The sequence below is a fragment of the Brassica napus genome, chromosome A7 (genome assembly GCF_020379485.1).
Source record: "Brassica napus cultivar Da-Ae chromosome A7, Da-Ae, whole genome shotgun sequence".
NCBI lineage: Eukaryota > Viridiplantae > Streptophyta > Magnoliopsida > Brassicales > Brassicaceae > Brassica > Brassica napus.
This window is the reverse complement of record NC_063440.1, coordinates 22445147-22471420: the sequence shown is the minus strand read 5'-3', so window position 1 is coordinate 22471420 and position 26274 is coordinate 22445147. Positions and strand designations below refer to the sequence as shown.

At 37.0% G+C, this 26274-nt stretch overlaps 7 protein-coding genes and 1 pseudogene across 8 annotated transcripts; 6 read left to right on the top strand and 2 right to left on the bottom strand.

Moving 5' to 3' along the window:
* Window positions 1-173: 173 nt before the first annotated feature.
* Window positions 174-5550, bottom strand: LOC111199295 (uncharacterized oxidoreductase At4g09670-like). Its single transcript, XM_022689084.2, has 3 exons — window positions 4979-5550; window positions 760-1060; window positions 174-675 (listed from the first exon to the last, which is right to left on the bottom strand). The coding sequence occupies exons 1-3, from the start codon at window positions 5441-5443 to the stop codon at window positions 350-352; spliced, it is 1092 nt and encodes a 363-aa protein (XP_022544805.2). The 5' UTR covers window positions 5444-5550; the 3' UTR covers window positions 174-349.
* A 362-nt stretch (window positions 5551-5912) lies between these two features.
* BNAC06G27410D lies at window positions 5913-7374 on the top strand. The gene has a single exon (XM_013866944.3). It carries the CDS (start codon window positions 6213-6215, stop codon window positions 7269-7271), a length of 1059 nt encoding a protein of 352 aa, XP_013722398.3. The 5' UTR covers window positions 5913-6212; the 3' UTR covers window positions 7272-7374.
* A 971-nt stretch (window positions 7375-8345) lies between these two features.
* LOC111199395 lies at window positions 8346-9335 on the top strand. Of its 2 annotated transcripts, none has more exons than XM_048735959.1 (3): window positions 8346-8524; window positions 8734-8940; window positions 9003-9335. In XM_048735959.1, the coding sequence occupies exons 1-3, from the start codon at window positions 8470-8472 to the stop codon at window positions 9011-9013; spliced, it is 273 nt and encodes a 90-aa protein (XP_048591916.1). In that variant the 5' UTR covers window positions 8346-8469; the 3' UTR covers window positions 9014-9335. The 2 variants fall into 2 exon arrangements, with proteins under 2 accessions (XP_048591916.1, XP_048591915.1); XM_048735958.1 differs by having other exon boundaries at window positions 8353-8524; window positions 9027-9335.
* Window positions 9336-9971: 636 nt separating this feature from the next.
* LOC111199294 (protein OPI10 homolog) lies at window positions 9972-10896 on the top strand. The gene is made up of 2 exons (XM_022689082.2): window positions 9972-10202; window positions 10287-10896. The coding sequence occupies exons 1-2, from the start codon at window positions 10100-10102 to the stop codon at window positions 10754-10756; spliced, it is 573 nt and encodes a 190-aa protein (XP_022544803.2). The 5' UTR covers window positions 9972-10099; the 3' UTR covers window positions 10757-10896.
* Window positions 10897-12248: 1352 nt separating this feature from the next.
* LOC111199293 (eukaryotic translation initiation factor 3 subunit J-like) lies at window positions 12249-14134 on the top strand. Its single transcript, XM_048735957.1, has 6 exons — window positions 12249-12430; window positions 12747-12817; window positions 12933-13203; window positions 13299-13446; window positions 13525-13684; window positions 13786-14134. Exons 2-6 carry the CDS (start codon window positions 12805-12807, stop codon window positions 13875-13877), a joined length of 684 nt encoding a protein of 227 aa, XP_048591914.1. The 5' UTR covers window positions 12249-12430; window positions 12747-12804; the 3' UTR covers window positions 13878-14134.
* Window positions 14135-14359: 225 nt separating this feature from the next.
* On the top strand, window positions 14360-15398 carry LOC111199394 (annotated as a pseudogene).
* Window positions 15399-19442: 4044 nt separating this feature from the next.
* Window positions 19443-21527, bottom strand: LOC111206738. Its single transcript, XM_022704035.2, has one exon. It carries the CDS (start codon window positions 21353-21355, stop codon window positions 19490-19492), a length of 1866 nt encoding a protein of 621 aa, XP_022559756.2. The 5' UTR covers window positions 21356-21527; the 3' UTR covers window positions 19443-19489.
* A 2554-nt stretch (window positions 21528-24081) lies between these two features.
* On the top strand, window positions 24082-26160 carry LOC111199292 (60S ribosomal export protein NMD3-like). The gene is made up of 2 exons (XM_022689080.2): window positions 24082-24233; window positions 24420-26160. Exon 2 carries the CDS (start codon window positions 24420-24422, stop codon window positions 25971-25973), a length of 1554 nt encoding a protein of 517 aa, XP_022544801.1. The 5' UTR covers window positions 24082-24233; the 3' UTR covers window positions 25974-26160.
* Window positions 26161-26274: the final 114 nt, after the last annotated feature.

Here is a 26274-nt window from a genome sequence, read left to right as displayed (position 1 = left end):
TATTATTGTGAAAACTGTATTTGTAAACGTTTAAAAGTTTGAGATGTGTTAATATTTTTGTTGACGTCAAAATTAAGATACGTTTAACGATTTATATTGGTGAAAAATGCTACTATACTATATGGAAGATCCGACACCAACAATCATGTGCCGCCGATTGGAGTACTAGGGAATTGGAAAATACATAAATGGAGTCATTTGATGATAGTAAGAACTACAACCAAATCCGTAGAAACATGCGCTGAAAGTAATGTATCTTCGACTTATTAAAGTTATGTACCACAATTGGTAAATTTGTCAATTATACTAATATAAAAATCTAATTACGAAAAGATCTCAAACGCAAGAATTACAGATAAACCACTTCACAACCAATATCAACAGATTTCTTCACAGCATCAACCACCAACTGCGTCTTCCTACTGATCTCTGGCCACCTCGGATCAGCCTCTGAATCACCCCGCTTGATTCCTTGAACAAGCCTCACAAACTCTCTCAGCATCGTCGCCTCCTGCGACTCCTCATTCCCGCTGCAGTCGACCGTGACTCTCTCCGGCATCATGTTCCAGCCAATGTGCAAGTTCGCGAACTTAGCGCCACTTGTATACTCGAACCAAGCCGTGTCCTCCTTGTAAGGGATCACATAGTCATTCATCTGAGTTGACCCTTTTGATCCTGACCATCCATTTCAAACAACTGATGTTGATACAACTACTACATTTTGCTTCAACCTAGGAGATAAAGACAAATCATAAGAACCTGAGATAGCTAAGTCAGTCGAGAGCTGAGAGAGAAAGGAGCAGTGAACGATTGCCGTTGCGGTTTCAGTTGAACCGAACTGAAGGGAGGCAGAGCAGGACAAGATGGTCCCAACAGAGTTTGTGGCGACGGAAGAAGGAAGAGCCCTGACAGATACTGGCATCTGGTAAGACATAGCCCATAGAGCTGCTCCTATAGGGTACCAACCAAGCTCTCCGATGGCTCCAGCTAATCCCATCGCTTCTTTGGTCAGTCTCTCCAGTACTTGCTCCGGTACCAGAGTCGTCATCGTGCTGTACATCTGCAAAACATATATGAACATTATATATAACACATGTTATAGCTCAAAGAAAGTTCAACACTTTGTGGACAATGTTTACTAGGTCCTAGCCGAAATGACTTGTTTGTTTCTGAAACACTTTTTTTTTAACATGTGCCGAAATGATTCTTAAAATCCGATCTATACAACTTAAATAGGTTAACCTGTTCTAATTCGGATAATATCATTTAAATCGATCTTAATTAGTCTAAATCTATTAAATTAAATAATAATTTTAATACAAATCTACACTTTCTCAAAAAATAAAATTTTTGTATATCTAGTTTTGATAATTCATCAAAAAATTATAATTAAATCCAAAAACTAAAATATCTTATATAAATGTAATATATATATATATATATAATAAACCAATAATTTATTAATTCTTATGTACCAAATAATCTATCTAATCGCTATTCTTCTACAGAGCACATAATTTTCGCCTAATGATTTCTTGAATATTGATATTTAATGTCAGGCAGCCAAACACATATTACTAAACAACATCTATTCAAAGCATAACTAGTACTGCTTTATAACCTATACAATCCCACTATATAAAAGGGCTTAATTTTGAGGCTTCTTAGGGGTGCCACCTAGGCAAAATATTCCCAACCAATCATTCTGCCATGTCACTGGCAGATTGGGCTTGAAACTAAAAAAAAATAGTCACCTTCGCAGCCCATTTGACCCATCTTGCAGCCCAATCCCGAACCTCTCTTGAAACCGTGTTGGTCGCAGCCCATTAAACCTATCGCGCAGCCCAATCCAGAGCTCTTGATACGGTTCATATATAATGAGGCACTTTTGCTTCTCCTAAAGTTATCCACGTGTCTATATTTTAAATAGTGTGGGTTTCACCAGAAAGATAAAGTCGAACTTAAATAAATCTGTTAACTGATATGTGGACATATTCGTTAAGTCTTTCGCCTATATCTTTAGATTTAAGGCTGAAGCCAAGCCCATGAAACAAATCCCCGTAGTGGCCCAAATAAGTTTTGATGTCGTCTGATATTCTCTTTAGTGAGATCTAGGGTTCTTTTACTCCTGCAATTTCCTTCAAAACCATGAACTCCTTACACGAACTCTTTATCTTCCCCAATCTCTACATCTCCCCCTATTTACTCAGACCATCAATAATGATTATGTAACACGTTTCCGAACCGATATGACCATCCTCGCTATATAAAGTTATATTGCTGAGACTCCAAACGCTCACCATGATTAGCAGTTCAGTGGCAACTGTCAAACCCATAATATAAGAACAAAATTATGGACCAAGGGATGACTTGGCTTTTGCTTTCTTATCTACCATCTCAAAGGGGAACCCAATACCACGAAACGGTCGTGGAAAAAGTTGCTCAATCAGTGCAAGGAGCGCTAAAGGTAAAAAAACATGTGCTTCTTGAGTTTTGGCTTAGTTGTGAACATTGTTGATCTTCATGTTTTATGTTTTGATTGTTTACATGATTGAAGTTTTTTTTACGGGCTGGGCGTATAAATTGAGAAACAGAATCTTCTCTTTGGAAACTTTGTAAATTTGTGTTTCTCCAATCCGACACTTCACTCCGGTACAACAGATGCGTTCCTCCGAACGTCAGTAGTCAGGTATGAATGGTAATCATGTCTCATATCTAAAAGAACACCATAATTTAAATACACGTTCACAGCTAACCTACTCTCTTTCCAGGTTCCGTTGAACTGGCTGTTGACGACGACAACGAAGTGCCACGTTTTGTGGTCTTTGACAGGGAGGTCAGCAAGAAAGATGCAAACATTCTGGTTCTTGCGGAGGTTTGTTTTTGCTCTAACACATTACATTAAAATTATTAAAATTGTTACGATTTCTCTGACCCTCGAATCATATATATAATTGTAACAATCATATAAAATTGTTACAGATGAGAGGTGATGAAGGACCGGAGCTACCAAACTGCGTTGAACTGCTAAGTGGCAAGGAATCGTTTTTCACCATCTCTGCAGTCACTGAGATATCTTCTTTGGCACTCAGCCAGAGGTGGGTAATCTAAGTTCTTAATAACTTTTTCCGTTCAGATCTTAAATAACATACATGTACAATTGTGTCTCAGAGTAGCAGCAGCAGCCAAGCTCCAGTCGTGGATGTCCAAGCTGGACAAGCAACATCATCTGCCAGCAACACGGTTGATGCGGCGAAAAGAGCAATGGGAGTTGATGAAGCAAAACTGCCCAGCTTTGAAGACGAGCCAAATAGTCCAAACGCCCCCTGAGTGATAGTTTCAAGACCGAATTGTCATCTCCACTTATAGCTATCGTGTCATTTGAAATAAATATTTTCTTATGTATTCCCTACTTTGATCTTTGGTTGTGTCTTGAAATATCTTCAAACCATCTCCCACCGGGAAAAGAGTTACTTGGATTTTAAATAAATAGAACATCTGAAAAATAAGCATGTTCTAACTTAGTGTATCAATACATGTTCACATAGCAACACGATGCTATTGTCGACATTGTTTCAACGTAGAAAATGTTTACAGACTCATGTCAGGTTATTTTAGAGAATACGTCTAATTGGACAAATTGGAGATAATTTGTTTAATTTAAATTGTGTAAATACAATAGTTAGTTGTACTCAAAATTTTAAGGTCCAGTTTAATGGATCGTATCATCAAACTAAATCATGAGTTTTTTATCCAATAACAGATTAATGGATGCCCCAAATGCATTTTTACAGGACTTGCAGTAGGGAAAAAACAATCTCTCACCCTCGCTTCAAACTAAGAGAAATAGCATCTGGTTTGTTTATGGGTTCCAAAAACGACCACTTATGCTCCGATCAGCTTCTTCTCAAGTTTCTTTTTTCTCAAACAGTTTTTTTTTCAAAGTATGCGTTATCGCCTCTTAAACCTCTGGCTAAAAAAAACAAACAAATTAAAGCTTCCAAAAAGCCTACTCATACAATAGACATCCACTATGAATAATATACCATCTCCTAACTAATGTTTCTAACTTCACCTATCATCTCTTACGTATACTTTTTTTGAACGACCATCTCCTCAATTCCTTATTCTTTTCTTATAGAAACTTTGTTTTTTTTCAACAACCATATCTTCTAACACAAAATACAAGTTTAAGACCAACTATCCCGCCCTTGCGCGGGGCCACGCTCCTAGTAATGAAATAATATTCACTAATCTACCTTGTACGAAAGCCTTTTTCAGTAGGCCTGGGATTTTTATCCATAACCGAATACCCGAACCGGAACCGACCCGAAATGGACCGGTTCGGTTCGGTTTCGGTCCTAGACAATTTATCCGATGGATATTAGTGTTAATTATCCATGGGTATCGGTTCGGTTTCGGTTTTTATCCGAAACCGAACGGGTACCCGTTTAACCCGAATTCTATGTTTAAAAAACATAGATTTGTATCTTCTGAGGGTTGAACCCGGGTTGGATAGGCAAAGCAACAACTGTTATACCACTAGACTAGTTCAACTTTGTTGTATTTAATACATGTTACTAATATATATACAATTTCTATTTACTTTTTCTTAAAAAAATAAAATAAATAAATAAAAAACTGGTATATAATTATTTTATTTTGCAAATATTTATATAATTCACATAAGAAACGGGTATCCGGAACCGACCCGAAACCGGTAGTACCCGATCCGAAATCCGAACCGAAATTTACTAAGTACTCATTGGGTATAGAATTCATTTATCCGAAAAACCCGGACCCGATCGGTTCCTATCCGAACCCGAACCGAATATCCGAAATCCCGCCCTATTTTTCAGTATTAAACAAGTAACATATGCTAAAGCGCATTTGAGTTCTTCTAATTATATGGGTCAATTAAACAAGTAACATATTCTACGGACCAGTTTGCAATATTTAACTAAAAGACTAAGCTTACGTGGCGAACGTCTCCAAGCAATCCAGAATCAAACATCGTTTCTCTAATCTTGACCGTCCGTTTATGATGCAACCAGATCGTACCGTCCATGAACTGTACGCCGTTAGCTTCACACGCCTCCACGATCTTATCAATCTCCGCCGCGTTCTGCGCCGGCGGTTTCTCAACCAGGAGATGCTTTTTCTTCTCCGCGGCCGTCACTGCCCATTTCGCTCGCTGAGTCACAGGCATCGTCAAGTAAACGGCGTCGACGCGTGGGTCGTCGAGTAGCTCTTCGTAGCTTCCGTACACCGCGACGGTCTCCGGGGATAAATTGTTCGCGGCGGCGAAGGTATTCGCGGTTTCGATAGACGGATCGCTGATGGCGATGATAACGGCGTTAGAGGATTGGGTTACCGTTCTGACGAATTTTGACGCGAATCGGATGCATCCGAGAAGGCCAATACGCACCGTATTGTCACCCATTGTTTTTCGTTTAATGTTGCAGAAGTGTAGTGTTTCAGAACTGAGCTGATGTTCTAATGAAAAGTGATGAGATTTGAAGGCATTTCTACGTGGCAAATTATGAGCCCATGGTAAGAATTTTAAATTATCTTCTTCATTTTATGCGTGTTATCTGTCATACGATTTTATACTCGGTTTGGTTCGGTTCAGGTTATCCGGGTTTTAATTTTAACAAGTAGGCTATTGGTCTTTTAAGGTTCAAATCGTTTAGAATTTTAGTTTCAAATAAACATTTTATGATAAAGGTTTAAGTAAATTATCAAGTTTAGTTAACCTTATAAGTTTATAGACAAAAATTTCTGCATACTTTCTGAATTTGTTAGTTTTGTTGAGTTTGGTTGATTCTTTTTTTCTTTTCAACAACAGTTGAGTTTGGTTGATTCATTATAATTCTCTACGCAATTCAGGTTATAATAATAAGAACAGGTACCGGTTCAAAGCGATGAATTTCAATTTGGTTAAGCTTGGTTTGTTTCAGATTTATACCCACTGGCCCACTCCTACGACTTTTCACGTAAACTAATATGAAAAGAGCTCGTGCTCAACACGTGAGCATTTTAACAGAGTGACACCATCTGTTGAAGGGTAATTTGGTCATTCTAACAGAAAACTACAATCGTCAAAGTCACCAGAGCGAATATATATAGAAAAGATTACATCAAATCTCTTTCTCTTCATGATTTATACTTTTCTCTGAGAACAAACACATTCTTTCTCGGGAAAATCAAGTATGGCGTCTTCTTCAGGCAATCGAAGCAACAACAATGGAGCTTCTTCATCTCACCCTCCTCCTCCCATCACTTCATCTCGTCTCTACATCGCCAACAAATCCAAAGAGATCCTCGCGACACGCGACGCCACAGGAATCACCAAACTCGTCACCAACCTCTGCTACGCGAAAGAATCAGACGAATCATCGAGTCTCCTCTACAACACCTTCAAGAATCATTTCCCGAATCTCTTAGCCGTCAAACTCATCCACGCGTACAGATTCATGACCACAACGACGGCGTTTCACTCCTCCTCTCGCTCAGGCCTTCGATCTTACCCCCTCGAACTCCTCACCTCGCTTCTCATCGACCTCGAAGAGTCTAACGTCGCGTTGAAAACAGAGGCGTTGAAGGACATGAAGGAGCATCTTAACGCTTGCCTTGTAGAGCAAGAAACCTCTGATCGCGAGTTTAAGCTCCTCTCGAGAATCGTATCTCGCGTCTCCGTTGATTTCTTCATCGAATCCATCCCGTGGGAGGAGCTCTCTTCCTTCATCGTCTCTTTAAACGACAAGAAAATGCTGCTGATGTTCGTGGAGTTACGGACTGTTCTCGACGAAGGTTTCTTGAAGCCGTTGCTGGAGAATGATCTCGCGTTCAAGATCGTTAAAGCCTTGTTTCATCAAGATGGTGAAGAATGGTGTTTAGCGTTGGAAGCTGGGTTTAATCTGATGCTGCAGCTGATAAACTTGGAGAGGAAAGATTTGGTTTGGGACTCGGTTTACGCGATCGTGAGTTCGGTTTGGGAGATGGTTAACGTGCGAAAACGAGATATGGTCGTGCGTAAAGGGCTGTTGAGGCTAGTGAGGAAAGTGCGTGGTGAAGCTATGAGATTTCGTGGGCGTGAGTATGAGTTCGTGTCGCGTTTGGCTTTGATGATTAAGAGGATCGATGGACTTGGAGATGATACGAAGGTTGCTGCGAAGATGATTCATGATGTTCTTGATAGGTATTATATGGGAGGTACAGGATTGGATTCGGGTTTCGTCCAGGGTCTAATTGGTATGCACTCTGCTTAAACCGATTCTGGGATTTAGCGTTTGTAATTGGTTACTGAGACCATCTCCAATGGTTCACTCTATTTTTTACTCTAAAATAGAGTAACTCTATAATAGAGTTTGAGTTTGCTCCAATGATACTCTATTTTAGAGTAGAAAATAGAGTGATGAACAAAAAAAAAACAAATTACTCTATATTTGGAGTAAACTTATTTTTTACTCTATTATAGAGTGAGAAATAGAGTACCATTGGAGCATTCTTTACTCTAAACTCTATTTTAGAGTGAAAAATAGAGTGGGGTTGGAGATGCTCTGAGAAGTCTATAAAGTTGGGTTCTTTCTTTGAGTTAATTTGTGGATACATTTTGAGTCGGTCCATTAATGAAATTAGAGCTGGGAATGTAAACAAGCGTTTTGTCAAGATTCTTTCCAGAAATTTGAAATTTAGAACTTTATGAAATTTGATATATTTCAATGCTTTTCATTAAAACCTTGAGGAAACAAAACAATGAATACTAAGGTTAAGATTTGCGCACGGAATAAACATTATATATAAAAAATTATTTTATCTATTAAATATTTTTACATGTTATGAAATAATAAATATATATTGAATAATTAAAAATCATTAACTATTAAATATATAATTAAATTGGTGTGAACATATAAATCAATTTTATTAATCAAAATTTTTTATATATATATTTGATAGGATATGTAATTAAATTTAGATGATACTAACATACATAGTATATTTTAGTATATTTTTAATATTAATGTCTATTAAATGATGATTTCTACTTAGATGTTTTTTTTTATCATTTGTATTTTTTATAGAAAAAAATTTAAATTACTGATAACAAAATATTTATTGTGTGATTAATAGCTTTAGTAATTTATATTCTTAAAAAATAAATTGTCAATATTGGTTCAAAACTTTTATCAAAAAGTTTGTTCAAAAGTAAATTATCCTTGTGGGCTTGACGAATACAAAAAGGCCCCAAAGAACATTTCCTTCAATAGATACGGACACTCTAGTTAAGTAGTAAAAAGCAAATTACGACAAATGCGCCTTTTAGAATCAGCCCAGTAACATCTTTTTTATATATAGGTAGAAAGACGGAGAGGGCGAGATTGTAGAACAGATCAAACCCTTAACCCCGCAAAGGCGACCGTTTGAACAAATAGCTTCCAATCGTAAGCGTCTCAAATTTTCTCGATGGACCCTATCGGAATCTCACGCACGCTCAAAGATCTCGGCAGTAAAAAGTCTGGTAAGATATATCCCTTACTCGAAATTGTTTGTAGTTTTAATTAGATTTCATCTGATCGATCTGTCACATTCGAATTCGTATATAAAGGTTGTTTAGATGATCGCATCTGATCAGTCATGCGGTATTAAAATTAATAGAGTCTAATAATTCGTTGTATATTTTCGCTGTCTGATTTTTCGTAAATTTATCATTTTTGTGTAACGTGGCAGTGACATCCGTATGTGTCATGTTGGACACTGATGATATCCCAATCCCTGAACCGAATGAGATCCAAGAGAAAGTTAGATTCCATTTAAGGCAGGAAGGTTATCATGGGATGGTGTCAACCAAGGCTTTCTATAGTGATAAGAACCAGTTCTCTGATAAACAGGCTGAAGAATATTGCAACTATGGAATGAAGCCCATTTCACTTAGAGGTGAATTCATAACCTCTATTCTCTCCTTTTATTTTTTTTTATTGTTACTTAATAATATGTAGGTCTCTGTTGATATACTATGCCAGGGGATAGAGGTTCCAGAATCCGCATGATGCTAGTAGACATGGTTTTCTGGGTAGAGAACCGTAGTAACGAACCAGTCTATGTCCTGGTAATCTCTAAAGACGAAAACTTAGAAAAAGACGCCATGTTCTACACTGTTCGTCAACTTTTGGGAGAACACAGAGATTTCCATCTTACTGTTGCACAGCCTGATACCATCCTAGGCTTTCCATCTTAGCTGTTCAGAAGTCTCTAAACTTCGGTGTTTTGCTTTTATGAGCCCTCTGTAGTAATATATATATATTTTTTTTGGTAAAAATGTTAAAAAGTCATTACCAATTTTAATTTTTGACAGAATTACAGAGTAAACTATAAACGGAAAATAAAAAACAACTACACTAACTAAACAACAACTCAAACTGAACAAGAAGGGGAGGATACAACCAGCTAAAAGCCCACACGAAGGAACCATCAGAGTCTGTACTAGTCGCTTGCCTTAAAAGAATGAACCGCAGTGAAATACGAGATTCTGAGCCCAGTAGAAATTGGCGTACTTGATAAACGGGTCTTTATGATAGGTACACCCAAAGACAGCTTGCAAAAGACCTCCTAATTTGATTCCAACACGCACAGACTGCTAGACCAGAGACCAAACACACCCACAAGCCAGCCAAGCCTTATTTCAAACAACAAATACAGGCTACAAAGCAAACCTGAAACGACAAAACCTATACAAAAGAGGGTCGAGTGACAGCTACCACGTCCAGTAATATTTAGACAACAACACCGTTCATTTTAAGATGCTTTCCCGACTGTTTTAAACATAAGTCCATAACTATGTTTTATAATAAGCGCCTGCTACATTTCTTTTTCACTTTTCTTCTATTTTTCATGTAATTTCTCTTATTTTATTGCTTTGGTTGTTAACCCTTTTGGAAAAACACACACACACACAGTCTCCGTGCGGAACTGTTATAGCCATTTCCAACTGCTTCTAGAATCATCTCGACACCCGCTCCGTCTCTCTCTTTTTTTTTCTCCCTTCACTCAAAACCGCCCAAAACTCAAAAAAATCAACAGACAAAACATAAAAACAATGTTCGGCGTGGTCTTCCCGAATCGAAGTTTCCCAATGGACATCTCAACCTTCGTCCAAATCGACACTTCCCACTGGGTTCTCGACATGAACCACTTCGTCGGTAAGTCTTCCTCCCCATCTCATCTTCCCAATAAAACCCCAAACTAATCAAATCCAAAAAAAAAAAATCAATTTCCCCTCTCAGGCGAAGCATACGATCAAATCGGAGAGATGTGCATCTTCCTACTCAACAACTTCACTCTCCCACCCGACAAAGCACTAGCCGTCTACGTCCAATCCCCAGGATCCGCCTTCGCCTTCTGCGGCGCCGTAACCGTATCTCGACCCTCGGCGGTTTTGTCCCTGCAGTGGCCGGAGCCTGGAAGCGCGGCGCAGATGCAGCTCACGGCGGGGGATTCGGGTCCTTTGTCGGCGAAAATCGGAATCTCGGTGGAGGACGCGGCGTCGCTTCAGTCGTTGGATGTGGCGGCGGAGAGGAAAATCGAGCGGTTGGCGATGAGAGTTGGGGAGAATCTGTTTAATTTCATGCAGTCGTTTTGCGGCGTCGATGGGAGCAAGTTGGTTGTTCCGATGGATATATTGGATCGGTGGTTTAAGAAGTTTCAGGAGAGAGCTAAACGTGATCCTGGTTTTCTCAAAAGCTTTGCTTTGTAGAATGGTTTGGTTTTTGTGTCTTTTGATCTTGTCTTAATCTCAGATGTTAGGTTTTTTTTCGCAATTTGACTATGGGTTCTGTATAAGAAACTGTAGTTCGATTTAGTTTGCCAATGAGTAAAATATTTGCTTTATGTTTTCTTCGAAGGTAATACATTCATGTTTCAACGTTATCTTAGCGTGCTAAAGTAGATGAAAGGTGAAGAACAAACCAAAGGATTGAATTTTGTAATATTTAGTGGCATTCTCTTGATCTTCTGAGTATACTTGTTAGGAAGATGCAAAACATTAATTGGGATAAGATTAGCATACGGTTTATTTGGTTGGACTTGTCTGTGTGTTTTTTTCTGAACTTGTGCTTCTTGAGTTTTACGGCCCTTTTGTGCATCTTTCAACATCAATGTATCGGGACAGCAGCATTACTATCATTTAGAAGCTCTCTTTCACACTCTACATGTGCTTGCTTCGAAAATGTTTTAGAACCTCTCTTTCAACATCAATGTATCGGGCTATCAGTACTACTATCTTAGGACATGCTATCTCAGTTGCCTCATATTCTGTCGCTGAACATAGCATAAGATGTACTGCAGGGTCATCATTTTCAAGTCTGATACATTCAAGCTGTTCCGAAATGTTTAAGCATCCAACCAGAGCCTCTGACACATCCGATTTTTTTTTTCTTATCTGAAGATTTTCATTGATAACATTGAAGGATACATGGGGAAACACTAAAACCGGCATAACACACAACACAACGATCTCCGGAAACTAAACCCAACATTGGGAAACTTAAGCTGAAAGGATAGGACATCTAAACAGAACAAATAAACCATAACTTTACATTGCCGCTGACTAAGTGAATTCAGAAACATGAGATAATAGAACAAAAAGTTAGACCATTTCCAATGGGTTACTCTATTTTTTACTCTAAAATAAAATAGTTCTATAATAGAGTTTGAGTTTGCTCCAATGATATTCTATTTTAAAGTAAAAAATAGAGTGAAGAACAAAAAAAAACAAATTACTCTATATTTGGAGTAAACCTATTTTTCATTCTATTATAGAGTGAGAAATATAGTATTATTGGAGCATTCTTTACTCTAAACTTTATTTTAGAATGAAAAATAGAATATAGTTGGAGATGCTCTCAATAGACTAAAACTAGTCAGATTTCTTAATACAAACTGAGCAAGAGATCAATCACTCCATAGGACTTTATGAAGAATAGCAGCACCCTCATCTGAACAATAGCAGCACCCTAATACTAATTTCTTATTTTTTCCCTTTGTACTAAACAACACAATTTTAATCAAATTAAAATTTCAAAAAGAAAATTGAAAGAAACCTAATTTGAAAAAAGGAAATTATATTCGGGACACTTGTGAGTCCGGTTCGACCATATGAATCTAACCGAGAAGACGACAAAAAAAATTGTGAGATTTTCGGCTAGGCCATACTTTTCTTTTTTTTTTCTTTGCGTAAAAAGGAAAGACTTTTAGAAAAAGACATAAATCAAAAGAGAAGAGGAATTTTTTTAAAAAAAAACCCTAAATCCACCGAAACCAGGAACCCCCCAAGCCGTTTAAAAGCCTATCGCCTCTTTACATCGGAGCCCGATCTCATCCAACGAACTACGCTTCTTCATCTTCCTCTGCAGTAACTCTTCTCGTCTCGGTATGTTATCTTAAAAAAAATATCTTCTTTTAAAGCTGTAGTTGATCTCTGTTGTGTTTTTCCTTTAAGTTGCCCATGCTTATGTTTTTTTTGCTTCTCGAATTGAGACATAGCTGGGTACGATTATGTAATTCTCGATTCATATTCCTTATCGTGATTATGTTTAGATTTATTGGTTTCCTTAGTTCATCATCACTTTGTGCTACAGAAACCCATCAGATTGTAGATTAGTATGCCCGATTTGTGTTGTGTTTCTCCTTATATGCAGAACAAGTATGTTTTGTCTGATTCTGATGCTTATGTTTATGTCTGACAGGTTTTACAGTTGGATTCAGATCTCAGCTTGAAATTTTACTCGATAACTAGCAGCAATTATGGATGATTGGGGTAAGTTTATGCTTTCATTATTATTACTATCTCTAATTACATTACAAAATTGATTCACTTGGGAAACTTTTTGGAGTTTTGATTGCTTATAGTTTTTTTTATTTGATCATTACAGAGGATGAGCAACTTGCACCAATTCCAGCTAAAGTTGAGCTTAAAAGTAACTGGGACGACGAGGATGTAGATGAGAATGATATTAAGGACTCTTGGGATGACGATGATGATGTTGACGAACCTGCTCCTGTTAAGCCTGCTACGGAGAAGACTCCTCCTAAGAAAGCAGCATCCAAAGCTGTTGAAAAGAAGGGTAAAGCAGCCGATGTTCCAAAACAAGCACCAAAGGAAGAACCTTTAGATCCCATCTCTGAGAAACTTCGCATGCAGAGGTATATTAATCTTCTATTTTGTTGAGACAAAGATTTAATAAATAGACCAAAGCTGTGTGTGTGTGTTCTTATGCATTATGTCCTTTCTCTCACAGGCTTGTTGAAGAAGCTGACTACAAGGCAACTGCTGAGCTATTTGGAACGAAGGATGAAGAGAAAAAACTTGATGTGTTCATCCCCAAGTCTGAAAGCGATTTTTTGGAATATGCTGAAATGATTTCTCATAAGCTTAAACCATATGAGGTATGTTTGCGTAGCCTTTGTTCTCCTTTGCTTAATAGTAAACGCTTGTTGAGCTTATGTTTTGGTTTCTGCTTGCAGAAAAGTTATCATTATATTGCGCTACTCAAAGCAGTCATGAGACTTTCCGTGACCAACATGAAGGCAGCAGATGTTAAAGATGTTGCTTCCTCCGTTACAGCTATAGCTAATGAAAAACTCAAGGCAGAGAAAGAAGCTGCTGCTGGCAGAAAGAAGACTGGTATGTCCATTGACACTCACCTTTTAATTGTTGGGTTATATATTTGTAGATTTCGTTATTCTGAAGTTGAGTGTGAATCCTTTTTTTTTTGTGATGATCAGGTGGGAAAAAGAAACAACTGATTGTAGATAAGGCCAATGACGATCTAGTGGCTGGTCCTTATGATGCCATGGACGATTTCGACTTCATGTAGATTATAAGAGCTTTTTTGAGGGATTGCAATTTGGATTGTCCGGAGTCCATATCATCATTAAAAGTTTATTATTTCTGGAAATATACTTGGAAAAAAATATTGATTTATGAGTATTGGTCAGTTTGGTCTGGAGTTATTCTCTCAAATGTCGTGTTTTGATTTTGTTTTTGAACTAATATTTTGAATCAAATTGAAAGTCGTATAAATTTGACATTGTTCTGAAGATGATACGATTAATCTCTTGAGTGATTCTGTTATCTTATTTCCCAAGCATGTTTCATTCCATGGTTGCTATGATTCTCTGAAAAGAGCAGTGTTCTTTTTACAATATTCAGGTTTCAAATTGTTTTGCAGCATGCAAAAGATCGATTTGATTTTTACATTATTGTATATCATCTGATTAAATAGTTTTTAAAATTGCAATTGGTTGGTGGGCATTAGGGTATACTATTTTATGAACGTTTATTTTTTGTTTAAGCTAATCTTCCCACAAAACGAAGAAACTGCTAATTTTTTATTGGGTCCCTCCATTAGAGGTAGTGTTTTCTTTTTCGACTCTTCAAAGCTCTACGCATGTCGCTGTCTTTGCTCCTGGTTTTCTCTCTATCACCACTCTCTTATATCTCGCCGAAGACTATATCTTTGATGGTCTTGGTGCGCTCGGAGACCTTGGATGGTACGCAATCCGAGCAGCCCTTGTAGCCAACAACTTTGAGCTTCCCAAAACAGTCACGGCCTCTCTAGGCACTGTCCTGAACTAGTCAGGAGTGATTCTCTCGTGTGGAGCGTTTCTGAGCCTGGGAAGACGGACGAACTGCAACCATATACGGCTCTTTCTTGGCAAACCTAACAATTGAGATATCAGCCATTGGAACAAAAGGCTTAGTTCGTGTTGACGACTTTGTTATACCGTTCCAAGAGACCGAAGCATCGTTCACCACGTGCACTAAAGCTTGGTTCAATAAGCCCGTGACCGCGTGGGTTAGTCCTCCGAGTGAACAAACGGTTAAGACAGAGCTCCCGCAAGAGGCGTGAATGGTGAAAGAATTTGTCAGGCTGGTTGGAGAAATGAAGGACAAATGTGCAAAGCCTGTTGGGTTTTGGCCAAGCATTAGCCGGAAGACACAGCTGGTGGTTGATGCTGTTAAAGAGTCTATTGATGAAAACTATCAACAGATTAGTCGCTTTAATCGTTGAAGAAAAGGGCCTCAAAGTAGACATTATATTTTCCTGTTTCCGAAAACTTTGTTGCATTTCCGTTTTTTGGGGCTAAAATGACTAATTGTTAGACCATCTTTATCCCGGGTTATTAGGGAGTTTCTTAAATCGGAGGTCCCACAAAAACCATAACAACTGATGACAAAAGTAACTAAATAAGGACTGATTTTAGTTAAGTTTTTGTACTGTTTGCGGGTTCCACCGATACGTGGTGGCGCACGATTAGTTTACTTTTTTTAAAAAATTTAGTCAAAAAAAAAATAAAAAATTAAAACTAAGAAACTGTGAAACGGTTTAGCTTCAAAGATGCTCTTATGTCTCCAAGGTTTTGTTTTATGAATATGACCAGAAACTTTTGCAGCTAATGTGATCAATTTTTCTCTGACTCAGACGTTTGAAATTAGTTTGGCATATCTCTTATATACTAAAGCACAAGTCATTCAACCAATCAAAGTTTGCCATATGGAAATTACATTTTTCAAAAAAAAAATATTAAAAAAAATTCAGACAAAACAATTGATTTCATCTCTATTCTCAACGTAAACAAAGAACAGTTTTTTAATTGTTTGCCACGATCTCCACCATCCTACATTAAAATCAGTTATGCAGCAAATTTGCTTATAAAATGGTTTCGAACTGTTAATTTCTCCCATGAAGTAACTAATGCTTTCATCTCTCTCAGAATTTAATTTTGATATCGGCAAGATCCTATCTTCTTTGTTTTTCTTCTCTGGATGAATCTTCAGTCTAACGGTGGTGTATAGTTTCGTAAATGAATAAGTGATAAAATATATCCCGAGCGAGCTCGCTCCGTCTTTCCTCTCTACTTCCTCTCCACTTCCTCCCTAATTCGTAGCAATGGTAAGTCTCTCTAATTCCTCTCTAGTTTGATTAGTTTAGGATAGATTAGGTGGTTAGTATAGGGAATTTAGATAGGTTTACGGATCTTATGTTATTTAGTGTTGATTAGGTGGATAATGTTGGGAAGTATATGTTCACGAAAATTTAAAAAATTAAATTTTTTTCTCAGGTTCGAAAAGGTAGACTTACTGCCCATTACAGAGAGATGTTCGGTGAGCCGGGTAGTCGTTTAGACCCGTCGTCTTCTTCAGCTCCCGGTTCTTCGGGTCAGGAGACTGTCCCCGAGACTCAGTACACTCAGAGAGTCATTGGATCTCCTTCTTCTAGTGCACCATCGGTTCTTCACGTGCCTCCCCAGATGCCTCCTCCTCCTGTGCCTCCTACGATGCCGGCACCTCCGATGCCCGCGGGCGAGATTCATCCCGATTTGATGGTGCCTCCGAGTGCTCCTTACTCGCAGTACACCGTAGAGGACATTCTCCGTCTGCCAGGCAGAGAAGGTTTACCAGTCATCGACCCCGACCGACCGGACGGAACTTTATGGTATGTTTCATTATTTTTTTATTCTTTTTAAATTCTTTTATAACTTTAAAAAATAATTTATATTTTAAATTTGTATTTTTCAGGTGGGGGATTGACGGATGTCTTGCATCGGACGTAACCGATACGATAAAAGGTTACTTCTCCATGGCACATCCGAACTGGAAAATGACGCCCCACTACGTCAGAAAGACGTGGTTCAAAATTTACGCTGTAAGTTCTATTAATTAAATATATATCTTTAAATTTTTTTATTATTTATATATATATTTTTTTCTGAAAAACTAATTATAAATTATTTTTTCCAACAGCAAAAATATAATTGGGCCTTGGGGATCACTGAGAGGGTGAGAAAGAAGTTTGAAGCGAAGGCGAAAGTTCGCTTGTTGGACACGGTCTCCAACTGGAAGGGTGACTGGATCGTGAAGGGGTATGAGCGTGGCAAACCCGCTGAGCTCACCACGGATGTCTGGGATGGCCTCATCCGATATTGGCGTCTTCCTGATTCCATTAGAATCGCCCAGTCTTGCTCTAACTCCCGTAACACAGTCGATGAGCACGGGAACGGGCCGATGCTTCACACTACGGGCCAAAAACCCCACGCCGGTGTCCGTTTGGAAATGGTAATTAAAAATTTAATTATATTAAATTTTTAGTATATTTTTATATATATTCTAATTAACAACTTTCTTAAATGTTTTTTTAGGCCAAAGAGACGGGAGAATTCCCGTCTCTTATGCAACTTTACGAGAGGACCCACAAGAACAAGGCGGGCCGATTTATAGATGGCAAGTCCGAGCAAATCTACAACGATTTGGCTGCTCGGGTTGAAGAACGCCAGACCCAGCTGACCCAACAGTCCACCGATGGATTACCCGTCACCTTATCCACACCTGAAGTGGATAAGCTTTACGAGGAGGTAAATTTTCTAAAATTTTAATTTTTTTTAAATATTCATTTAATTTAACTTTAAATTTTTACTAACAAAATTTATTTTTTGTTTTTAAGGTTGTCCCTAAAAAAAAGGGACGGACGTTGGGGATTGGTTCCGTCAACGATGTTCCGAGAGCGACATCGTCTTATGTTCAGCGACGGGATGAGGAAGTCTCTCAGCTGCGTAGGGAGTCCGAAGAGCTGCGTAGAGAGTCTACTCAGCTGCGTATAGAGTCTACTCAGCTGCGATCTCGTATGGGTGGACTCGAGGGCTTCTTGGACGTTGTAGCGGCCACAAATCCGGAATGGGCGACTTTGTTGAGGACCATGCGACAACAAAATCCTATCCCAGGCCAGTCACCGACCGACGACTCACATGCCGAAGCGGATGTTCAGGCGAGGAGTGATGAATTCTACGAGGCGATTAATTAACGACCACCCTTAGTTCTTTTTAATTTCGGTTATTGTATTATGAATTCAAAACTTATTTATATATAAAATATTTTGGTTTTGATTTTTTTAGAATTTTAATTTTATTAATAATTTAAATAATTTAAATTATATTTATAATTATAATTTTTTATATTTTTATAAAATAATGAAACGAAGTAAATTCGTAGCTAATTTTGCGGCTTCTTTACGTGGAAGCTTAACGTGGTTTTTACGAGGAAACATTTACATGGAAATAACGTGGAAATCTATCAAGGTTTTTACGTTTTCTTTACGTGGAAAGCTCTCAAGGTATTTACGTTAATTTTACGAGTATTTATTTACGTGGGTTTTACGAGGAAAGCTTTTCGTGGTATTTACGAGGAAACTTAGCGACGTCCTTACGTGGAATCTTTACGTGGTCTTTACGACGAAATATCCTCCTTCGCTTTTACGACGAAATTATTTCCTCGCTAACTTACGACGAATTAGCGAGGATATATGCGTTACGACAAACGTATAACGACGAAACGGGTTTCCTCGCTAATTCGTCGTAACACTGCTTTTACGACGAAGTAACGAGGAAAACTGCCCTCGTAAAACTTGTGTTTTCTTGTAGTGATGTTCTGTTGTGCAGTTTGAATTCCTTTTGTTTTAATTCTTTCTTTTTTTTTGCAGAGGAATCATCAGTGTTCCCACATATTACACGAAATTGACAGCAACTTACATGAAGACTCTCCCCGTTCATGTTTTGATTAATAGGTCAGATGCAAAACCTTTCAACTTTTTTGTTTGAACATTACCTTTCCACTATTGAAAGAAGAAATAGAACATTACCTTTATCTCTCAAGCATTTTTCTATATTTCATTTTCTTTAAAGCAATCAACACGTCAGTAGGAGAAAGATATCAAACTATTGTTTCTGGTTTTGAGTAGAAGCTAATCAAAGAGTGGCTGAAGAGCCTGATAAAAAATTTGTCAAAAAATAACCCACTAATAAATTCAATAATAATTGCAAAGAAATTCTTATTAAAAACTGAGTATGAGTATCTATTTACATTTCATTTCATCTGAAAATAAAAATAAACAAATGCATATGATTGTAACTGGTTCTGTCACGCTGTGATCTTTTTAATAACAAATATAATCATATATAAACTTAAGAAAAATACAAATTTATGTCTTCTTTAAATAATTTTTTTTGAAAAAGGAAAAAAACTGATTAATTAACTAATATTATTATTTAAAGAAAAAAATACAAATTTATGTCTTCTTTAAATAATATTGTTTGTCATTGTTTATGGATTTATATTTTAGTTACTTAATAAATATGTTGGCTTTGTTTTTCGTGGTCTATTACAAGTTGTGCATTAACATAATTTATTTATTCAAAATTTGTTATTTTCACAGTTTCATTTGTAACCATTCATTCTATCAATGTTTTGTTCATAACTAATAATACTATAGTCAATATTTGATTCAGATACAAACATCTGTGTTCAGTTAAAATTTAGATTGGAAAATGTTAAGGATTATAACTGCATGGGCCAAAATACTAGTCAGAATTTAAATTTGTGATAAATATTAATATTCAACTATTATAAATAATATTTATACATGGTTTATTTTATTTAATTTTTGATTCCATATTTCTCACAGACTATACAATACATAGAACAATAGATTACATCGTCGGATCTCTTGTAGACGGTCTTGTCTTCGCAACGTTTATGACATCGTTTGCATGTGTACCGTGTGGGCAGATCATTGCAAAGAATATCGTATTTTCCTTCATTAAGTATAACCGATTTACAAGGTAACAAATACATGTTGTTCCCGTGTAAGCATTCGATATGGAGTTGGATGTCACAATCACTGCACGTATATATTCCATTCTTGGGTAGTATTTCTTTTTCACAGACATCACACCAGTGTTGACCATTCGAGTCTTCTTCATATGAAAATATGAGAGGATGTTCATCATGCTGGTACTTGAACTTCATTGGTAGAATTGCACAGCGAAAACAAAACACAAAATCACATTCTCCACATTCTAAACGGATCTTTTCAGTTTTCTTACAAATCGAACAAATTCTTTCAGATCCAGGTTGAGATGGTAGGAACAAAAGATGTGGATGACATTGATGATTAAGTGGTACAGATACAGCTGCACAATTCACGTCTAATGTGAAAAGACAATTGGCCATTTGACACACATACCTGAAATTGTTGCATACACGAAAGCAAGCTGAACACCCAAACGTAGTTTGTAGATTTTCCTCTTGTAAGAAGAGAGGGTGAGAATGCAACACATGTTGTTTTTTAACTGGAAGATACGCACATACTTTGTGGAGAACAAAATCACATTCCAAGCAATTATAAATGTCACCTTCATAAATCCGAAATGCGCATGCTTGACAGTGTTTGTTAATCTTATTTGTTTTCTCAACTTCTTGGAGGAGTCTCATATGATGTTTATGACTGAAATGTTTTATAATTCCATCACTTATCTCTTCAAACGGCATAATGCTTTCAAATATTTCTTCTGGTTCTCCTTCAAGTTCTTTTCCATCCCATACATCTTTATGTATAGCACACTGGGAATGAGCAACATAATAACAACCTTTCACGCAAGAATATCCTCCATAATTTTGGTTTATTTTTTTCCGACAAATTCCGCAAAACCATTCTCCAGAAAGAAACGAAGAAGTGAAAGAGAGGCGATGTTCATGACGAGAAATTTTTATGACGTATGGTGAATATATACACTTTTTATGGACTACATAATCACATTGATGACATACATAAATAAAGTACCTTCGATCATCCAAAGCACAAACATCGCAAGTCATGGAGGCTTCTCGAGGAATGTAGTAGAGTGTATGTTCATGCCTTTTCTTGTGGTCTATTGTAAGGAGTAGCGGTTTTCTCGCACAATCCCGACAAATGCTAAAATTACATATAAAACAATAGTAAAAGTGAGTTCTATAAGTGTAACAACAATAGCATACTTTGTTTGGTACCACTGTTGCAAATACGAGAACTTGGAGCGGATGTTTAGGATGATAAGGATTGTTGGTCATCGGTTTGATACACTCTTTATGAAAACCAACAGTGTTGTTTTTAGAAATCCTCTTATCGAACTCTTCGCATAAATAATAGCCTGTGGTGCTATCTAACTTACACTCGCAAAAGTTGCATGGAAATTCTTTATTCTTGTTTTCTTCGTTGTGGCACCATACAAGCGGATGGGTATTATCTGAAGGCGGGGACTCCTTATCGTTTTCTAGACCGGGAAAACCGAACAATACAATTGGTGAATCTTTGAATCGTGCTGAACGAAACTCTTCTTTGTTTCTGTATCGTGGACGAGTACAAACGATAACAGTAGGAGAATGCTGAATTAAGTCCATGGTTGGAACCAGTTTGATACGGGGGATGGTGGTTATGAAGTTACAATGGATCAATTGTTTAAGAAAGTAGAATATAATGTACATTGGATAAAGTAATATATTTATAGGTGTCGGAATGTTTTATTGCAATGATTCTTAAATTGTTGTGATACATGTTTAGATTTCACACGTAAAGTACTAATGCCATGATTCTATTCGTTCCTCCATTTAACATTTTTAATAACTTTTCTTCCGAAAGAAGAGCCCGAAAGAAAGGTTATACTTAGACAGACGAACGAACACATATTCTATATCTTTTTCTTTCACATACATTGCGAAAGCAACCGACTGTTGCATTCTTACGATTACTAATTAAAAAGGAGAAAAAGGAAATTGCATTGTATATCAACGAAATAATCATAATTAACTAACCAATCCAAATAAAAAGTTTATATATTATAATAGGTTTATGTTGATTTAACCACAGGGTGGTGGGCTAGTGGTCTTGAGGTATTTAACACACCAATACGGACCCGGGTTCGAATACCCCCTGTGGCCACGGAATGCTTTACGCCCTCCCCAAGTTTAAAGTTATCGCGGCGTTGGTGCTGGGTCCTTGGGTAATGGGTATTAGTGCCGGCTGGTTCCGGGCCAGGGGGATTAGATGGTTGGCAATCGGAAACCATGTGCGGATTACGGGCCTTTGGGCAAACGGAAACCACGTGCGGATTACGGGTCACCTTTGAACCTCCTGTTAAAAAAAAAAAAAAAAAATGTTGATTTCACATTATAAATTTTTTTTAACATATTTCTGAGATTATATCGAATACCACTTTGCTGATAATATATATATATATATATATATTAATTTATCTTTTTGTACATTTGTTATCAAAAAATGCTCTCAAATAGTTTAGATGATAGTCATTTTCATAAATACTTTAAATTTAAGATGAAAAAGACTAAATTGACCATTTTAAATCATTTCTAAGCGATTATAAATAATGTATTTACAAACTCAACTTTACTCCCAAAATACTAAACTCTAAACAATAATCACTAAACCATAAATCCAAATTGTTGAAGTATTTTTGATTGAGTATATTTTGAAAAAATGGTAGTGAACTTATGATATTTCAATTAATTTCTTATTTTATAATGATTTTAAAACTTAATTTGGTCACTTTAATTAACATTTGAAGGCTGCTAAAGAACAATAACTAAAATAAAAACTATTCAGCAGATTTGACCTTTGTTATTTGGGAGAATTTCAATTTACCATAAATTTTATATCGCTTTTCAAATTTACTTTTGAAATATAATCATTTTCAAAAATATCTTAAATTTGTGATAAAAAAACTAAATTAACCTTTCTTAATCATTTACAAATGTTTAAAAATATTTATAACATATACATAAATTTTATAAATACAACTTTATCCCTGAAATACTAAATCCTAAACAATAATAGGAAAATTTTAATGCGAAAATTTCAGTTTTACTACAAATTTGATACTACTTTTTAATTTTACCTTTTAAGGATAACTAATTTCTTAAATACTTTAATTTTGTGATGAAAAATACTAAATTCACTCTTACCACAAGTTGATACCGGTTTTCAAATTTAAAACAATTTGTTCAAAGTCTAAACTAACCGTCCTAAATCAGTTATAATGTTTGTCCAAAAATATCATTTGTAATTTAAAAAAAAAAGTTAAAACATTTACAGAGTGTATAAATCCAACCTCATTTCTTAAATACTAAACTCTAAACAATAATGACGAAACCCTAAATCCAAATGTTTTTTTTATTGAATGTAATTTTGAAAAATGGTAGCCATGATATTTCAAGTAAATTCTCAATTTTAGTTTTATCACAAATTTGATACTACTTTTAAATTGTATCCTTAAATGATAATAATTTTCATGATTACCTTAAATTTGTGATTAAAAAGACAATTCACCCTCCCAAATCATTTATAAATGTTTAAGAATAACTTATAAAATATTTAGAAAAGTTTACAAACTCAACCTCACTTCCTAAATACTAAAACCTAAATAATAATTTATTGAACCTTAAACTTAAACGTTAAAATATTTTTGATTGAGTGTATTTTTGAAAAGCGGTAGTAAATTGGGAATTTTAAGCAATTTTTCAATAATAATCACTAAACACTAACCCAAATGTTAGGATTTTTTTTTGTAATTGAGTGTATTTTTGAAAAGTGGTAGTCAATTTATGTTATTTTAAGTAATTTCTCAACAGTAATCTCTAAAAACTTAAATGATAAGATTTTTTTAGTTGAGTGTATTTTTGAAAAGTGATCATCAACTTGTGATATTTTAAGCAATTTATCTTTTTATTTTATATTTTTATTAAAAAAATCTGTGAATATACACATTAGGCTCGCGGATTTTAACCGAATTGAATTCACCGAACATAACCAAAATTTTCGGTTAGTTTGGTAATAAATTTATTTTAGTTCAACAAGTTTATAAAAAAACTTATGTCTTCGGTTCGGTTCAATTCGGTAATCGATTAGTCTTTTAAAAAATTGTTAACTAAATTTTAAATCGAGTTAACTGAATCGCTTAAAATTTCAAACCCAAATAACTGAACTAACCGAAATAATTCAAAATTACTTGAATTTAAACACATTTTTAACCGAAAGATAATCTAAAGAGAAACTTGGGTTAGTTTTAATAAAATTGAAAAAAATAAACTATCCAAATACCAAATTGAACCGAATCAAAATTTTACGATTTAACTGACGAGATTTTGATCAAACCAAACTCCCAAATTTTAATCTTTTACTATTATCCTAATACACATCATCTTCTCTTTTTCTTTTTCACCAACCCTAAGAGAGACGCCTTTCACCAGCGCAATAAAAAGCCTTCACCTCCTTTATTTTTTTGTCTTCATTTTCTTCCTCCTCTCATTCTTCATCCCGCCGCCTTCTCTGTCTCTCGAACCAGCTCAGGTAAGCATGATTTTTATCCTTCTTCGCCTTTCTTTGTCATCGTACCAGACTTCCTTTTCATCGTTTAACCTAGAACCATCATGATTGATTTCATCAATCTCTCCGATGTATAATCGATTTCGTAGTTTGATTTCGAGGTTTCTTCGTTCTCGTGTTACGTTGCTGATTGTTGTTTAATTTCGTTAGATGTCAGCAATGGATCAAGACACAGGGATGTTCAAGGTCCAGCAAACCATAGGAAGCGTCCTGTGCTGCAAGTGCGGCGTCCCCATGCCTCCCAACGCAGCCAACATGTGCGTCAACTGCCTCCGCTCGGAAGTGGACATCACCGAAGGCCTCCAGAAGAGCATCCAAATCTTCTACTGCCCCGAGTGCGGCTGCTACCTCCAGCCCCCCAAGACCTGGATCAAAGCCCAGTGGGAGTCCAAAGAGCTCCTCACCTTCTGCATCAAACGCCTCAAGAACCTCAACAAAGTCAAGCTCAAGAACGCCGAGTTCGTCTGGACCGAGCCCCACTCCAAACGTATCAAAATCAAGCTCACCGTTCAAGCCGAGGTCCTCAACGGCGCTGTGCTCGAACAGTCTTACCCCGTCGAGTACACCGTTAGGGACAACCTCTGCGAGTCTTGCTCGAGGTTTCAGGCTAATCCTGATCAGTGGGTTGCTTCTGTGCAGCTCAGGCAGCATGTTTCCCACAGGAGGACGTTCTTTTACCTCGAGCAGTTGATTCTCAGGCACGACGCGGCCTCTCGAGCTATTAGGATCCAGCAGGTTGATCAGGGGATTGATTTCTTCTTTGGGAATAAGAGTCATGCTAATAGCTTTATTGAGTTTTTGAGGAAAGTTGTTCCTATTGAGTATCGTCAGGACCAGCAGTTAGTCTCTCACGATGTTAAGAGTAGTTTGTATAACTATAAGTACACTTACTCTGTTAAGATATGTCCTATCTGCCGTGAGGATCTTATCTGCTTGCCTTCTAAAGTCGCTAGCGGGTTGGGGAACCTTGGTCCGCTTGTTGTGTGCACGAAGGTTTCTGATAACATCACTATCCTTGATCCTAGGACCCTGAGGTGTGCGTTCTTGGACGCGAGGCAGTACTTTAGGTCCGGGTTTCGATCTGCGTTGACCAGCAGGCAGCTTGTGAAGTACTTTGTGTTTGACGTGGAGGAACCTGTTGGCGAAGCGACTGTTGGAGGGCAAAAGTATGCTTTGTCCTATGTTCAGATCGCGCGTGAGTCGGACCTTGGGAATATGTTTTACGTCCAGACTCATCTAGGACATATCCTGAAGTCAGGAGACCAAGCTTTAGGGTATGACATCTACGGTGCGAATGTGAACGATGATGAGATGGAGAAGTATCGTTTGAGTGTGAAGAACGGGCTACCTGAAGCGATTCTGATCAAGAAATGCTATGACGAGCAGAGAGAGAGGAAGAGGGGGAAGCCACGTGCGTTCACGACTAAGAAGCTTCCGATGGAGATGGATGAGTCGAGAGGAGGGAGAGTTGATCCGGAGAAGATGGAGAATGAGTATGAAGAGTTTTTGAGGGATCTTGAAGAGAATCCTGAGCTGAGGTTTAACATATCTTTGTACAAGAACAAGGATTATCAGGAGTCTGAGACTGCTTCGATGACTGATGGTGAAGGTGCACCGACTGTGCCTATTGAAGAGTTGCTTGCTGAGCTTGAGCTTAGTGAAGAGGAGGAAGAAGGTGATGATGAAGAGGACATGGATGAGTAGTTTTCCTTTACCAGACACTCGAGGATTGGGTTTGATATGGTTCTTGGTGTTTTATTTTACTTGCTCTTTTGTTTTGTCAAAATTTTGTTCTGAATGTGAGCTGATTGATGTAAGCTCAACAGTTTTTGTTTTAGCTACTTATCTGTCTGAAACTTTTATGGCTATAATACTTTGTTTAAAACTTTGATTTAACGCGCTTGAGAGAGGCACTAACTTCAGTGTGTTTGCGACAAGTTCGCAACTACGGAGACATCAACTTGTCGCCAGAGATCTAGACACTAACTTGCAGAGTGAAATTGAA

What these genes read in the sequence shown, in the direction of transcription:
- LOC111199294 (XM_022689082.2), top strand. Translation starts at nt 10,100, where the DNA reads ATGTTCGGCGTGGTCTTCCCGAATCGAAGTTTCCCAATGGACATCTCA. An exon ending in CGACATGAACCACTTCGTCG is followed by an intron (nt 10,203 to 10,286) that starts GTAAGTCTTCCT and finishes TTCCCCTCTCAG; the next exon opens with GCGAAGCATACGATCAAATC.
- LOC111199295 (XM_022689084.2), bottom strand. Translation starts at nt 5,443, where the DNA reads ATGGGTGACAATACGGTGCGTATTGGCCTTCTCGGATGCATCCGATTC. An exon ending in TGCTTGGAGACGTTCGCCAC is followed by an intron (nt 1,061 to 4,978) that starts GTAAGCTTAGTC and finishes TATGTTTTGCAG; the next exon opens with ATGTACAGCACGATGACGAC. An exon ending in GACTGACTTAGCTATCTCAG is followed by an intron (nt 676 to 759) that starts GTTCTTATGATT and finishes ATGGATGGTCAG; the next exon opens with GATCAAAAGGGTCAACTCAG.
- LOC111199293 (XM_048735957.1), top strand. An exon ending in ATAAGCTTAAACCATATGAG is followed by an intron (nt 13,447 to 13,524) that starts GTATGTTTGCGT and finishes TTCTGCTTGCAG; the next exon opens with AAAAGTTATCATTATATTGC. An exon ending in TGCTGGCAGAAAGAAGACTG is followed by an intron (nt 13,685 to 13,785) that starts GTATGTCCATTG and finishes TGTGATGATCAG; the next exon opens with GTGGGAAAAAGAAACAACTG.
- LOC111206738 (XM_022704035.2), bottom strand. Translation starts at nt 21,355, where the DNA reads ATGTACATTATATTCTACTTTCTTAAACAATTGATCCATTGTAACTTC.
- LOC111199292 (XM_022689080.2), top strand. Translation starts at nt 24,420, where the DNA reads ATGTCAGCAATGGATCAAGACACAGGGATGTTCAAGGTCCAGCAAACC.
- BNAC06G27410D (XM_013866944.3), top strand. Translation starts at nt 6,213, where the DNA reads ATGGCGTCTTCTTCAGGCAATCGAAGCAACAACAATGGAGCTTCTTCA.
- LOC111199395 (XM_048735958.1), top strand. Translation starts at nt 8,470, where the DNA reads ATGGACCCTATCGGAATCTCACGCACGCTCAAAGATCTCGGCAGTAAA. An exon ending in TCTCGGCAGTAAAAAGTCTG is followed by an intron (nt 8,525 to 8,733) that starts GTAAGATATATC and finishes GTAACGTGGCAG; the next exon opens with TGACATCCGTATGTGTCATG. An exon ending in GAAGCCCATTTCACTTAGAG is followed by an intron (nt 8,941 to 9,026) that starts GTGAATTCATAA and finishes ATACTATGCCAG; the next exon opens with GGGATAGAGGTTCCAGAATC.